The 15,497-nt window shown below is 39.9% G+C and overlaps 1 protein-coding gene across 1 annotated transcript in view; it reads left to right on the forward strand.

Moving 5' to 3' along the window:
* Positions 1 to 15,497, forward strand: part of LOC115222335 (cell division cycle protein 20 homolog) — a 63,103-nt gene that overhangs the window by 6,765 nt on the left and 40,841 nt on the right. The window contains exon 2 of the mRNA XM_029792523.2: positions 15,085 to 15,190. Coding sequence (XP_029648383.1) covers positions 15,085 to 15,190 — 106 coding nt within the window. The remainder of the gene's footprint in view (positions 1 to 15,084; positions 15,191 to 15,497) is intronic.

Genomic DNA, 15,497 nt, shown 5'->3' on the forward strand with positions numbered 1-15,497 from the left:
ATTCACCAGTGGTTCTGAAATTTCGGACTTGCGCTCATTGATGATGCAGCAGGCATCACAGATACAATCCTTATTGCTTGGTATCCACTGTCAAAGCAGCAGCCGATCGCGTCGATTTAGAAGGCAGTCCTGAAGCCCGAGTGCCTCCTGTAATTTGCATCCCTCATCTACAGGACTTTTCTAGCTCGCTGCATGGAGCTTGCATCTTTTCAAAGATCGACCTTGTGCAAGCTTACAATTAAATCCCTGTAGAACCTGCAGATATTCCGAAGACTGCAGTCATGACACCTTTCAGAATATTTGCCTTTCAGTTTATGCAACGCAGCACAGACGTTCCGTTTTAGAGACACAGTTACCAGAGGTTTGCCTTTTGTCTATGCATACATAGATGACTTACTCATGGCCAGTAGCTCAGATGAAGGGCATGAACAACACCTGCACCTGCTATTCTAATGCCTGTGGGAATATGATATTGTTATCAATGCCAGCAAATGTTCATTCAGAGTTGCGCCCCTTCATTTTCTTGGACATCATCTTCACAAATTGTGGGAATTTCTTGGCCTCATGAATTTCTACCCTCACTGTGCAGAGACAGCCCAACCACTCACAGATTTGCTGCGACACCAAACAAGCAAAAATACAAACATTGCCTTGAGTGAAGAAAGACTTGCTTCTTTTGCTGACTTGTAAAAAGTGTTATCCAATGCTACCATGCTAGTGTATCCCAAACCAGACACCCCACTGTGTGTACTAGTTGATGCATCCAATTCAGGAGTTAGAGGTGTGCTCCAACAACTCACTGACAGTATTTGGCAACCTGTACCCTTCTTCTCCAAGTGCTTAAAACCTACCAAGACTAAGTACAGTACCTTCGGTTGAGAATTATTGGCAGTGTATCTCGCTGTCAAGCATTTTCGACACATGCTAAAAGGTTGCGTTTTCTCTAACTATACCAACCGTAAGCCACCGGGTTATGCATTCAATGCCAAGCCTGATCATCACTCACCCAGGGAAGTCTGACATCTAGACTTCATAACACAGTATACAACAGACATTTGCCACATCAAGGGTGCGAACAACTCTGCAGCTGATGCCCTGTCATGCATGGAGCTTAACGCTATCCACACCACCGCTACTATTGATCTCCAGCAGATTGCAGCTGACGAACAAAATGACTAAGAACTACTACTACAGCTCCAGAATTCGTCATTTATGAAATTTCAACAATCCCTGATACCCTCTACTACAGGCTATATTTAGTGTGAGACCTCCAATAGTCATGATTGTCCATATGTGCTACAAAAACAAAGACATGACGTTTTCTCTGCTTTGCATTCCCTAAACATCCAGGTATCCACGCCTCACAAAGGCTGATATTGACTGTTTCATGTGGTCCAACATCAACAGGGACAGTCATGAATGGACTAGGATTTGTGTCGCGTACCAAAAAGCAAAGGTCCACCGACATTAAATCTCCCTTCAGTTCCTTTGCAACTCCTGATGCACGTTTTCAACACATGCATATCAACATCGTTCGACCCTTGCCTCCTTCCAACAATTGCACTCACCTGTGTTGACGATTACTACCAAAAGAGGACGTCAGTTTGATTCTCACCTTTTCACTGAGCTGACTTGTCTTGGGTGTAAACGCACCTGCACGACAGCTTATCACCCTGCAGCAAATGGTATGGTCGAACGTTTTCACCACCAACTTAAGGCAGCTATAAAAGTGTATCCAGACTGCTCCAACTGGTTGAAATATCTTCCACTCGTCCTCCTTGGTATGCGATCCATGGTTAACGAGAGAGTTGGACATACTCTGGTTGAACTGGTTTATGGCACGGCACTCGCCTTACATGGACAGATGATCGATTCTGTTTCACCACAAGTCTTTCCAGACCCAGCAAGATAGGTTCACCTCTTACAGACATCTATATCGCATTTGTCCCCTGCAGGTCCCAGACAACAGAACATCACTTCGCTTATCCCAAAGGACGTCAATACTTAGACACATGTTTTCATTAGAAATGATGGAATATCTTCTCAACTTCAGCCACCATATTCCAGGCCCTACAATGTAAAGCAAAGTATTTTGTTCTCAATATTGGAGAAAAATGAAATACTGTCTCTGTCAATCACTTAAAAAAGGCATTCGTTGAAAGCAAGAGGACTTGCTTTCATTTCCTGCTGTTCCTCAAATGGACTCAACAATTTCAGCTTCACCCATCACAAACACCTCAGATTCTGCACAACCTGGCACACCAAATAGGGAAGAACAATTCAATGGCCTGCAAGATTTGTTCAAATCTTTCGAGTAACTACAAACTTTTCAGTTACCCGTCATTTCAAGTGAAATGTCCACTTCAACAAATAAAAACAAATTTTTTTTTGGTTATGAACAATTTTGACATACATAACCCAAGTGTTTCTGCATCACTCACATCAAACCAAAACACAACAAAAAACATTTACATTATTTACATTCAATAGGTATTTGTCCTCATCTTGTTTGTTGTTAACACAACGTTTTGGCTAATATACCCTCCAGCATTCATCGGGTGTCTTGGGGTAATTTTGAGCCTGAGTTCTCATTCCTAAGGTATTTTTCGATATTATTATTATTACTATTGTTATTGTTCAGGTCACTGCTTGGAATCGAACTCGGAATCATGGGGTTAGTAGCCCACGCTCTTAACCACAACACCATAATAATAACAACATCAAAAAATACCTTAGGAATGAGAACCCAGGTTCGAAATTTCCCCATGACACCTGATGAAGGCTGGAGTGTATATCAACCGAAACTTTGTGTTAACACCAAACAAGATGAGGATGAATCTGTTGAATGTAAATAATGTACATCATTCCTCATCTCTTAAATATAGAAAAGAACATTTTGTATAAACAAAAAACAAACAAACGTTTTTCTGTATCAATGAAAAACATTTTTTTTAACATTGTTCTACTAATTGAACTGACTGAACATTTCACCAACAAACTTTTTGCATTAACTTTTTCATATTTCTGTAAAATCACATTTTCTTCCATGAACACATGTTTTGCTCTACATCACACCTGTATGCTTACACACACTTGCACCCCTCATATTTTCATGTGTGCTATCATGTTGACTCTCCTCACCACTGCAAAACAACTTACCTCCATTAGACCTAGTGGGTCGCATAATCAATGGAGTTGCATATCTCTTTCAATGCACCAGCATATTTCATTTATGCTTCTGCCTAGGCATATACACATTGCCTAACATATATTGCACACACCAACTCTGAACATTGATTTTTTTGCTTTACATTTTTTTTCATTTCTTTCACTTCACATGTTTTTGACATGTATTCATTTGTTTGTAAATAGCACTGTATCCATTTTCTGCATTACACAACAAATCACATGTTTTCAATATCACACGCATCTGTATCATTCGATCTCTTTGGTTTTCTCACTGGAAGGGAGGTTGTGTAAAAATTAACACTTCCGTTTTCCAAGCTGAGATTCAAAACCTGCCTGATCCACCACTGGTCGAACAGGCGCGAAAGAAATTTCTGTCCTGTCAAAAAGTGATAGATGGATTTCCACTTGACCTCCAACCTGAGCTGTGTCATTTAAGGTTCAAGTGGACAACAGGTGACCTACATAGGTAGAAATTATTCCTATGGTATGTCTGTTCTTCTAGCTAAGATGATGATTATAAATACAGACACATGACAGATGAGCAGACAACCAGCAGGAGACAAACGGTCAAGCAGCCAACAGAAAGCTACATATTCAGCATGAACAACACTACACGGTAACAGTTGCAGAACATAAACTGACATGACCAAATGACGAGCTCAGACACAAAACTCACCCAGTTCTACCTCATCACATCGACACTATTTCTCCCGTTCATTTTTTACTTTACCAACTCGAAGCAAGTTGGTAACGTCATGTAGCAGCATTCCTTGTGTATCCAACACGTAAATGCAAGTGTCGATCAAATAAATTATTTAAACTACAATCTGATGCTTTCTTCGTTGTTTTCTTTGATGTTGTCAACACGCCTATCTTCATCTGCTACATCAACAACACCTTTTGCTACACCTCCCACTACATATGTATGCAAAATAAGAAGACAAACTGTAGCAACCATTTATTTCCATCAAATTTACTTTTATTATGTTTATACACAAAAAATAATAGGAAAAATATGTGGAAGAACAGAAGATGAGTGAGCTACAAAAATAAACGATTTACAAATTGATTTTACATGCCTTCCTCTTTGCGAAATCTTGAATGATTTCATCAAAATTTCATTTTCAACAAGAATTTGTTGTTCTTTGTCTGTTACATGGCCTTTAGAAAGGCGAATTTCTAGCTCTTTCCACTTTTCATGCACAAGGCTAGATTCATATTCTTGTAGCTTAGGATTCAACTTCCACCAGGATTTGAAACCATCAACTGAGCAAAACTTTGAGTTTTTGCTTGAAAATAGCTTACGACAAAAACAAAACACGGCCTCTTTCGATGGAGAGTATATCATCCAAGTTCTCAAGATTTTTTTTCCCCATTTTGTAAAAGTTTGAAAAAAAACAGTTTCTTGACAGTCTTCTAATCTCCTCTTTCAGTTTTGTTATTTGTTCTGGACGTACAACTTCTTTGAATTCACAGTCAATATTTTACACAGCCTTCGATTATTGTTGTACAAGGATTTCCTGAATACTATCACCGTGATTAAACTTAGCAGGCCACATCCCAATGTCTTTCAAATTAATATTAGAGTTTTGTTCTTCAGTAGTTTTGTGGTGGATCAGCATCATCAACTTCATCTATCTTCTCTTCAAGTTGTACTTCATTAATAACACCATCTCCATGACTTTCTACAGTAGTACCAGTTTCATCTGGACAGTCAGGTCTGATGAGAAATAAAATTATGGCACCTTCATTTTGCCTTTCTTCTTGTTTTGTTTTCCTTTTTTTTTCAAAATGCAGCACTGCTGTCCTTAATTTGCTTTATCTCAAATTATATCAGTGATGTTGTAAATTTATATGAATAAAATCAAATAAAGTATAGACCAACCTAAAAAAATAATCAACTTTCTGAATATCATCAACACACTGTCTTATCCAGTAATGCACAATATTACTGTATTAATAGTATTATACTGTATATTACACAATGTTAACACACAATACAAGTTTACTGATGATAAATTTTAAGGAAATTTTAATAGCTACTATGCATTATTAAACTCTATAATATTTATACTGCATTTTTATTAATGATATTTATACAAATAAATTGTGCTGCCCAGGGTGGACCCCACCTCCCTTCTTCCCTCTTGGTATGCTACTGTGTGTCTTAAAGCACAATGTTAAAATCAAAAGAAATATTGGAAAAACACAGTTTTAATAAGACCTGAAAGAATGAGTGGCCATGGGTAGAATGTCTTTAATCATTGGTCTGCTGAATTAATGCTGACCTTGCGCTTAATGATTTTAACAACTAGTGACAGACTCCTCCCTATAAATGAGGAATCCTTGATTTGCTACAAATAGAAATCAAATCATTACTGTAATGCCTTGATCTTAGAAGTCTGCTGGATCTAATCATCATCAACAAATTAATGTTCTCCCCGGATGTGAATTTATCTGTCTCCTGAGCTAATCGAATGACAACCCATAGAATTCTTCAGTAGCCATTGATGAGCTGTTTATCATCCATCTCAACTGATTCTGCAAATTATCTTATTTTTCAGTCACAGTATACTTTAGGCTACATTTTCCAATAAATCCTTTTTTTATGCTCAAGTGTTACATGATAGAGATTTCACCTTAAAAAAGATGGGTTATGTATGGAATGTCATGGTCATAGATAAAATACTTTTGGAAGATGGAATGGTTGTAGTTGGAAAGCGTTTTGAACATCTATGCACACAAAATTTTCTATTTTGGAGTCTAACCTACAGTATACTTGTGGTTTGAGGGTGCTAATGTGGAGAAATAAGATATGGTTCACCTACCTTCTCATCGGCTCATGCCCTACCTGTTGCACCTAATGTTAGCAGCTGCTACTAACAATCCTGCTAGCCTACTCTTCTGACGTCCATTCACAGTGAGTGCACCAGGCCAAAAAGACAACCCTGGTCTTGCTTCCCTCACTTTCTCTCTCCCCCTTCCTGCCAGTCAGGTCCCTTGACCATTGGTGTCAAAGCCCTTTCCTTCCAGCTCATTTCATACCCACATGCCCCCTTGATTTCAAAGATCACCTCCTCACCTCACTCCATGTCAAAATCTGTCATCCACCCATGTGGATGCCTCGCACACTGTGATTTCCATAAAGGAGATTGCCTCGTTCTCTTTCTCTCCTCCAACTTTGTCATCTGATGAAGCGACAATTCTGCAAACGTCCAAGGCATGATGTGGCATTCCATTCACAGAAGTATTATTTTGGGAATTAATAGCCATCACTGTTCCACTGAGATGTGCAACGTGTCTTCGGGCACTTGACCCAGACTTCGTCTCCCACCTCCACAAAGACGGGCTCTCTCTCTCTCTCTCTTCTGCAGGGCATTCTGATGGTTTACTCAGATGCTGCCATTCATATCTGAATATCACTCCGTGTGGCACAGACTCTTCAGCCTGTCCTAATCAGGACAACATATTGTAGCAGAAAACTGCTTCCAGCGGTGAGATGCACCCCTTCACCATTCTGTCAACATCTTTCCATGATCCCATTTCCGCTTGGCCTGTATGCCACTCTGAAGAAGTGGTGCACATTCCACTTATCAAGCTTCTCCTTCAGCATCTCTGAATGAAATCTTGTGCCATTGTCAATCAGCAATTCATCCACAGCGCCTCATTCCAGGAATATCTCGTTAAGGATATGTGCAATCTCATCTGCAGTGCCTGTCTTCATTTCCCTCCAAATGGCCATCCAACCCAAGCGACAGTCAACCATTGAGAGATACGTTCCCTGCCGGTAATGTGTGACATCCACTACTAATTGTCTCCAGTTGTGCTCTACTGAGATGTTTCCCTGCACATGCACACCCAGAGCAGAGTTGATGGATTGACACCAATCACAGTTCCCGACCACCTTTTGGATGCCCTGTCTAGTAAAGTCAGCATCAATCTTTCTGGCAAGATACAAGGTTCTATCCGCACCCATATGATGCATGGCATGCAGTCTCCTTAGTTCCAAGTCACTTAACCAGCACACTGCAGCTATTCCCTGCTTTGGATCTTCTGGCTCTGCTAACCAAGCCTTTTTCACCCTTGTCAATGTCTACTTTGTTCCTTTCTGAAAGCACAAAAGCCATGCTCAGCTTCAAACCAAATTCGGCAGCTAACTCTCCTAGAACCTCAAGGTGGCACTTTACTAACATCTCTGCAGCCCCTTTGGCTCAAACCCTCTTTTCTTCAGTGATGACTGATCCTCCCAAGCCAAACACAGTGGCCAAATTGGTTCAGATTTCGATGGAGTGCAGCTCCCATTTTAGGGCCAGATTCACTCAACTTCAAGTTGACAATCATTGCTGCCCTTGTCATCTGTCTCCATTCACACATTGTCTCACTGCTCTCGCCATGTCTCCATTCGCGCAGTGTCTTGCTGCCTTTGTCATCTGTCTCCCTTCACACAGTGTCTTGCCACCCTCATCATCTGCTTCCATTCACGCAGTGTTCTTGATGATTTTAGTGCATACAACTACTTCTCTCTCTCTCTCTTTTATGCTGATTCTGCTGAAAGTTCTGTCATTGAGAAAGGGCTCTTTGATTCAAATAGTCTCTTCACCTTCTTATGAACTTGCTGACACATCTCATTTTTCTACCACCATATCCAACCTTTAAGATGCCATGATAGCATCATTTGACCATTGTCTCGTCTTCCGCTACTTCAATTCAGCAAATTAGTAAGAGCTCTTAACAAAAAATTAACTTCACCATTAGCCTGTCTTTGACAGTTAAATGAATGAATTGATATCATTCATGTCCTACATCTCTATTACACCCTCAAGCCCCAGAATAATTCACTCGTAGCTGCCTGCACTACTGTGTGAAACTTGAGAAACTGCTTACAGTTTATTGAAGAATTGTCCTCATTATCAGCTGGTGTAGCAAGGTGCAGAGTCTTGCTGCCACATGTACGGCCTCCCTACAGCTACCTAGTCAATATAGGGCATCACCACCTTGCTTAGGACACTGTTGTAGCCATCAAGGAAGAAGTGAAGTGGCCTGGCATCACCTTCACTGCTGACAACACCGAAGAACATGACTGTCACTGGAAATTTTGTTTGCATGATTCCAGGCATGTCCTTGGGTGAGACAATGAGCCACCTGTTCTGGTGGTTGATCTTCTGGTCTTGATAGAAATTCTTCTCATCAGAGAACCACAACATGTCTGGCTCCAGTGGTGTTTCCACTTGTTTGTGTGCTTGAGTCACTTTTCCTGCATTTCCTTGGACAGAAATTGTCCTTTCCTCACCTTGTATGAAAAGTAGCAAATGTTCTCATGTGCCACCAGCCTGATAAGCTTTTCATTCGCACCTTTCTCCATTGCAATGGTATGCATCAACTTTTTAGGATCATTGTTGATCTGGATTTCAGCTATAAATTCCAGCATTCTGATGGTATCAGATCATGGGTTTACCTCTCTGTTGTCACCTCATAGTCGAATCCTGAATCTTTCAGATCCTTTCTGAACTTTTCCACCATTCTTCTGCTGACATTGAGGTAGTCTGAAATCTCCTTGTTTGTCCCTCCAGCAACTTTTTAAACATTCAACATCTTAAAAGTGACAAACACCTCCTTTGTAACCCTGAACTATCTTTGTCTAGTGGACTACCCTGAACTATCTTTGTAATGGATCTGGCTCTGTAGAGAATACAGAGCCAGACCCACTACAGACTACTCTTTTAGACTTCAGTTGCACTTTGCCTTAAAAAAATATTGAGAAAATAAAAATTCTTACCCTCAACATCGCTGGTCAGAAGTATCTCGTATCAAAATTGCCTATTTATGAGTTCTACATATTACATGTAATTTTAACCATTTGTGTCAGCAAATATATTACAGGCTTTCTCCAGCCTCTACACCAACAACTTTCATATTCCTTTGTGCTTGTTTATATTTCATATTCTTCATTTTCTACATTTACTTTAATCACACATTCTCCTATGCATTTAAGGTTATTCTCCCCTGTCTTAACTTATACTAACCAAGAACGATCAGCCATCCCCTGTATATCATCATCTGAAATCCAGATACAAACTGCTGTCCTTGAATGCCCGTAGTTTATGCAACAAGGTGCATCTTTTTGACTCTTACGTCAAAAGTATCAACCCAGATTTCATAACAGTCACGGAAACATGGGCACTTTCTGCACTCTGTGATGGAGTTTTCAGCATAGCCGGCTACAACCTGTTCCGCAAAGACTGCATTAATCGCCGTGGAGGGGGTGTGATGATTTATGTTCGATCAAATCTATCGGCAATCCCCTGTGATGATTTGAACCAATCTCAGCAGGAAGTATTTTTCTGCAATATACACATGACCATGTCAACACTTCTGCTTGGAGTTGTTTACCGCCCCCCAAATTACCGTCAAGACGCACAGCCTTTTGATATCCTCAGAGCTGCTGCCATGAAAACAACCGCATATGTTTATATTGCGGGCGACTTCAATTTCCCTGAGATTGACTGGGAGGCCTTCTGTTGGCCGCAAAGTGCAGACGATTTCCTTGAACTGGTGCTGAATTCAAATTGGTCTCAAGTCATTACCTCTCCCCACAAGGGGTAACAACACTTTGGATCTGCTACTTACTGCTTCTCCTGAAACAATCATTAGTGTCACTACTGAAGAACCTTTAGGTGACACTGATCATTCCATGATCATGGCCGACTTGTCTCTGATTGGTTGTAACAAAAACCACAACCATCTTCAGACTGCCCGCTTTGACTGGAATAAAGCAGACTGGAACTCTTATTGTACTGAGCTACAACGCCCAAACTGGCTCGAATTTTATGCCTCTGGAGATGTGGACACTATACTCCAGAACATTCTGAATTCAATATGGGTGGCATGTGCAGCATCAGTACCACGCAAGCACAAAAAACCACCCAATAGTGCAATTTGGGAGACTGCAACAGTCCGATTTGCCAGGAAAGAACGCCGTAATGCTGAACAGGAATACAAATTACACAAATTAGAGATCAGGAAAAAGTGCAATAGGTCAGCCAACCACCTCAAGCAGGTGACAAAAAAGCAGTGCTTGAATTTGAACAACGCATCGCAACCAACCCTGACAGCAAAGTGTTCTGGAAGTATGTACACTCAAAGCAGAGACCTCACTCTCCAGTTGGTCCCCTTCGCAATCCCCACACAGGACAGATTACTGGCAATCCCAAAGAATGTGCAGAAATCATTGCTGGATGCTATGCCGGCATCTTTACTGTCGAAGACCAAAATGTTCCAACTTCATCACCACTGACATCGGACTCTATATCTACTATGCAATTTACACCAGCAATGCTATGCCACCTTAAGAATAAATGCAACTATGCCTCTCCTGGTCTCAATGGTGTTACATACCTACTTCTCAAACGCTGTGGGTACTTTCTTCTAAGCCAACTTTCTCTATTCTTCCAATTCTGTCTTATGGTGTTACTCCAGAGCAGTGGAAAACTGCCAGTGTTATCCCTCTGTTCAAACAACGTGACCGCACATCGCCTGTCAACTATTGCCCTGTTAGTCTTACTAGCTGAATTGCCAAACTGATGGAATCCTGTATCAGGGAAACCTGGAAGTCTCACAGCCTCATCTAGCCGTCACAATTTGAATTTATTCCTAACTCCAGCTGCTGTAATCAACTCATCGAGTTTCTTGAGGACGTTACCCAAATCACTGATCGCGGATCCTGGGTGGATGTGGTTTACCTGGACTTTGCTAAGGCTTTTAACTCTGTGCCACACAAATGACTTATGGTGAAGCTCTCTGCGTTGGGCGTAAGAGACGAACTCTATAACTGGTTGAAGTCCTTTATTTTCGGCCGAAAAGAGGTTGTTACAGTTCTAGGACAGCACTCTTCGCCCTATGAGATGTACCAAAGGGATCTGTTCTTGGCCCCCTTTTATTTGTTGCATATGTTAATGACATAGATGCCAACTTAAAGAATGCCACAGTGCTGAAATATGCAGATGACATCAAGCTGTACCGCGAAATAAAGAGGTCAGATCCTGTACACTGTAGATCTCCATTGCAAGCAGACCTGGACACAATGCAGCAGTGGATCATGGACTGGCAACTCAAGCTGGCTGTGGACAAATGTACCACCATGCATTTTGGGAGGAGAAACCCAGCGTCCACCTACTCCCTCCACAACACTAATCTCAAAAAGTCTTCATGTGAACATGACCTGGGTGTTATTGTCGACAGTGATTTGCGTTGGACAAAACACATCGCTAAAATTGTCAAGAAGGCTGAGAGTGTCTTGGCATCACTCACCAAATCCTTTGTGAGCCGCTCTCCGACTATCTATCTGCGGCTTTATATAGCTATGGTAAGACCTCACCTGGAATTTGCATCACCAGTCTGGAACCCCTACCTTGCCCAGGATATCAATCGTCTGGAAGCCGTTCAGCGACATGCAACCAAAAGAATACCCTCCATCAGGCATTTGCCATATTCTGAATGCCTTACTTCCCTGGGCATGGATACATTGAAACTCCGACGTCTGGCAGCTGACTTGGCAGACACCCATAAAATTATCAACCATCTTACAAACAATAACTCTGAGCACCTTTTCAAACTCCACCCATCTAACACCCGTGGACATATTTACAAAGTCAGAAAACAGCACAGCTCCCATGACTTTCGGAAATATTTTTTCACGCTAAGAGTTGCTGAAGCATGGAACAAACTGCCGGCATCAGTTGTTAGTTGTCGGAGCACTGCATCCTTCAAAACTTCCATGCTTTCTGAGATTCGCCAACACTACACCTGATTTTCTCTCCATACACACACAAGCATGTATCTGACTCATACATTGTTCACTTCCCAGACATTTGTACATTACTGCATATACTTTATACGCACTTTCTGATAAGTTGTGGTGCACCTGAGCACTGTATACAATATTTTCATTATTATTATTATTATATAACATGCAGACCTTCAAATATAATCTTGCCACCTTCCCACAAGCTAGGTTTCTGAGTCCCTCTCTTTTAAACAGTATTAAAGCATACACTACTTGTTTCTCAAGAAAACATATCTTCAACTATACATCTTTACTGCTCAACAACATTCACTTAAAACTATACTGTAAACATTAGGCTTTAGAATTCCTAACTTTGCAAGAGAACCCCACATACATCACATGATTATGACTGCATCACTCCTTCTCAGAACCAGAAAATACTTTGGCTCAGCAGTTGCTCACTCTATATTTAGAGATTATTATATTCTCCATTTGCGTAATAGAAAAGAATCTCCAACATCTTTGGCCCAATAATGATCTGTGATATTCTCTTACCTTTTGAGTACTTCTTGTTATTCCATAATCAATCTACCTTCTCAAACACTTTTCTTTCACATCCCTCTAGGACTTTCTATCTAAATTTCTCCTCCAACAGCTAATCTACAGAAGCAGCTATATTGACTTGACTAAATTATCATTTTCCCTAATTTAGGATGAGCTGAAAGAGCTACACTTCCTCCCCCCAAATTAAGAAAACCTTCAGTCATGCCATCTAAACCGGTTTATTATCATCCTTAAAAGATCGATGTACGAGGGGGTACCCAAAAGAAACCAAAATTTTGCAATATTATTTTACTCAGTTTTACATGTTTACACTTTTATTGCCTTCAAAGTATGCTCCATTTTGAAACAGTGGGACCAAAAAATGTCAGGGAGATAGATTGGTTGAATAGAGAGGGTGATTCAGTGGGATCATGCCATTGTTAGTCAAAAACTGTCTCACACTCAAGGCAGTGTATGCAGGCATATTGTCATGCTGAAACCACTACTCTTCACCTTGCCACGGGTCGGAGCGTTTTCATCTCATCGCTTCTTGCAAATGCTTCAGAACTGCCAAATAAAATTTCTGGTTAACAGTTTGAATCAATGAAACAAATCATCATCTTCTTCACATAGGACTTCACTTGACATGCTGTTTTGGAACGTGGTGACATTTAATGCTTCTATTGACTTGATTGCTAATTTGTTTCTGGGTTGTAGCTGTTGGTCACCATGGCAGCAGCCTTGTAAGCTGTTTGAAGCATGACAACTCTTTCGGCTACTGTTTCTTCATTTCAACCTTTGCAAAAATCAATAAGCAAGGGAGATGCACTGCAAAACGAAGATGCACCATGTGGTAGCACAACTTTACTGGATGATGCCTGAGGGTTGCATCTAGTGGCTTCTAGCGGCAGAAGCCGGAACTACAATGGGCTTGTCTCACAGAGAACATTTCCGGTTACTTTGGGGTACCCCCACGTATTTAGGTTTATTTACACTTCTACCTGAAATTGTAAAATGCAAAAAGAAATATTGTTGGCATGGTTAGAACTTGTAATAATAATGGTTTTAGCTACTGAGATGTTTATTTCTTGTATATGTTACTTGTAGAAATTATGTAGTTGTTTGCATGTTAGAATATTGTAAGGACGATATTGTTTTAATTTTTTTTTTTTTTTTTCAGATATTAATTTATATATTCTCTGCATTGGGCATTTATTCGTAGGATGTTTACTGTCTAATTGTATCTACTGGTTTTTAGACTACATTCTTCCATATTTATACATCATAGCTAAATAAAATTTATCATCTCTTTCTCACTCTCTCTCTCTCTCTCTCTCTCTCTCTCTCTCTCTCTCTCTCTCTCCATACTAGGTGAGTAGCCATGCAGATTTCTCCGCAAGAATCTGCTCTTCCCTCATCTCATAGTGATCCCTTTGTTCCTTACCATGAAACTGCCCCCTCCACCTACTTCAGGGATCATAGTCCTGTTGGAAACTACATGGCTATCTCAATCAGGTGCCATGAAAAATGCACCAAGTCCATGCTGTAAAGTGTTTGGTATTAGGAATGGCATCCAACTATAAAATCTATGCCAAAGCACATATTGGAGCCCAATGCAATCTTCGGACACATCAGTTCCTGCCAGATTGTCCAACCCATGCCAGCATGGAATGTGGACGTTAAATAATGATGGTAAATAAAACATTGTATCATGGATGTTTAAAAAATGGCAGAAATCTTGACAATGAAACAATCAAGTTTATAACAAGTTAGTGACTCAAAAATATCATGATCTAAATCAGGGACTTAGTTTGTGCTTTGTAAAAGTCATTCTAATTTGTTTTTATCTTTGAATGAAATTACTATAAAAATTAGATTGAATTTAAGTGTTCATTCCAGCCTAGTGATGAAACTTAGCAACAAAAGAACCAAGTTCTATATTTAAGAGATGAGGAATTATGTACATTATTTACATTTGACGGATATTTGTCCTCATCTTGTTTGTTGTTAACATGTTTCGACTGATATACCCTCCAGCCTTCATCACGGGCATATAGCAAAGGGTTTAACAGCACGGGCTACTAACCCCAAGATTCTGAGTTCGATTCCAGGCAGTAACCTGAATAATGATAATAATAATAATAACATCAAAAAATACCTTAGGAATGAGAACCAAGGTTCAAAATTTCCCCAAGACACCTGATGAAGGCTGGAGGGTATATCGGTATATCAGCCGAAACGTGTTAACAACAAACAAGATGAGGACAAATAGCCATCAAATGTACAGAAAAGAATCAAGATCGGTAATATTCTACTTGCAAGTAAAAATTTAACATCTACTGGCTGTGCTCAAATGGCTTAAATATCTGCTGAGTGAGTTTCTATTAATAAACATAAACGACTTTTGATCTGGAGTTAACACTTAACTTTCAGCTGCAATATTGTTACTTGAAGTAATTTGAATTTTCTGCAGACATTGTATTAAGAGAAACAAACAAAAAGTAATAAAAAAAATTTTTTTTAAAAGACTCCCTGAGTCTTTCATTGACTGATTTCCTCTCTCTATATAGCAAAATAGAAAAACTCTACATCTAACAGAACTGCTCAGTCATACTACCAAACAGGAAGGTACACAGAATTTGCCTATGAAAAGAAATGTACTACAACTGCCAAGTGGTTTGTACTCATTTTGTACATCAAAGTTTTTTTTTTCCTTTTATTATTGAAAAGTATTGTATCTTTCATGAAATATTTATTCCTCATTATTCCTCTCCTTTATAGATAGATAGGACAAGCCTTGTGGGTGCATCTCTGTTCTTTTTTTGTTTTTATCTTTGAATGACTAATTAACTGAACTGATGACCCTCTTCAGATTTTCTATTTACTGATCTACTAGTTGTTTTCAGCTAATATAATGTCTTCTATTTTCATTTCATTTCTATATCTTTTACAAACATAAATCATTTATTATGCCAGGTTATTG

This window comes from Octopus sinensis, linkage group LG19, assembly GCF_006345805.1.
Source record: "Octopus sinensis linkage group LG19, ASM634580v1, whole genome shotgun sequence".
NCBI lineage: Eukaryota > Metazoa > Mollusca > Cephalopoda > Octopoda > Octopodidae > Octopus > Octopus sinensis.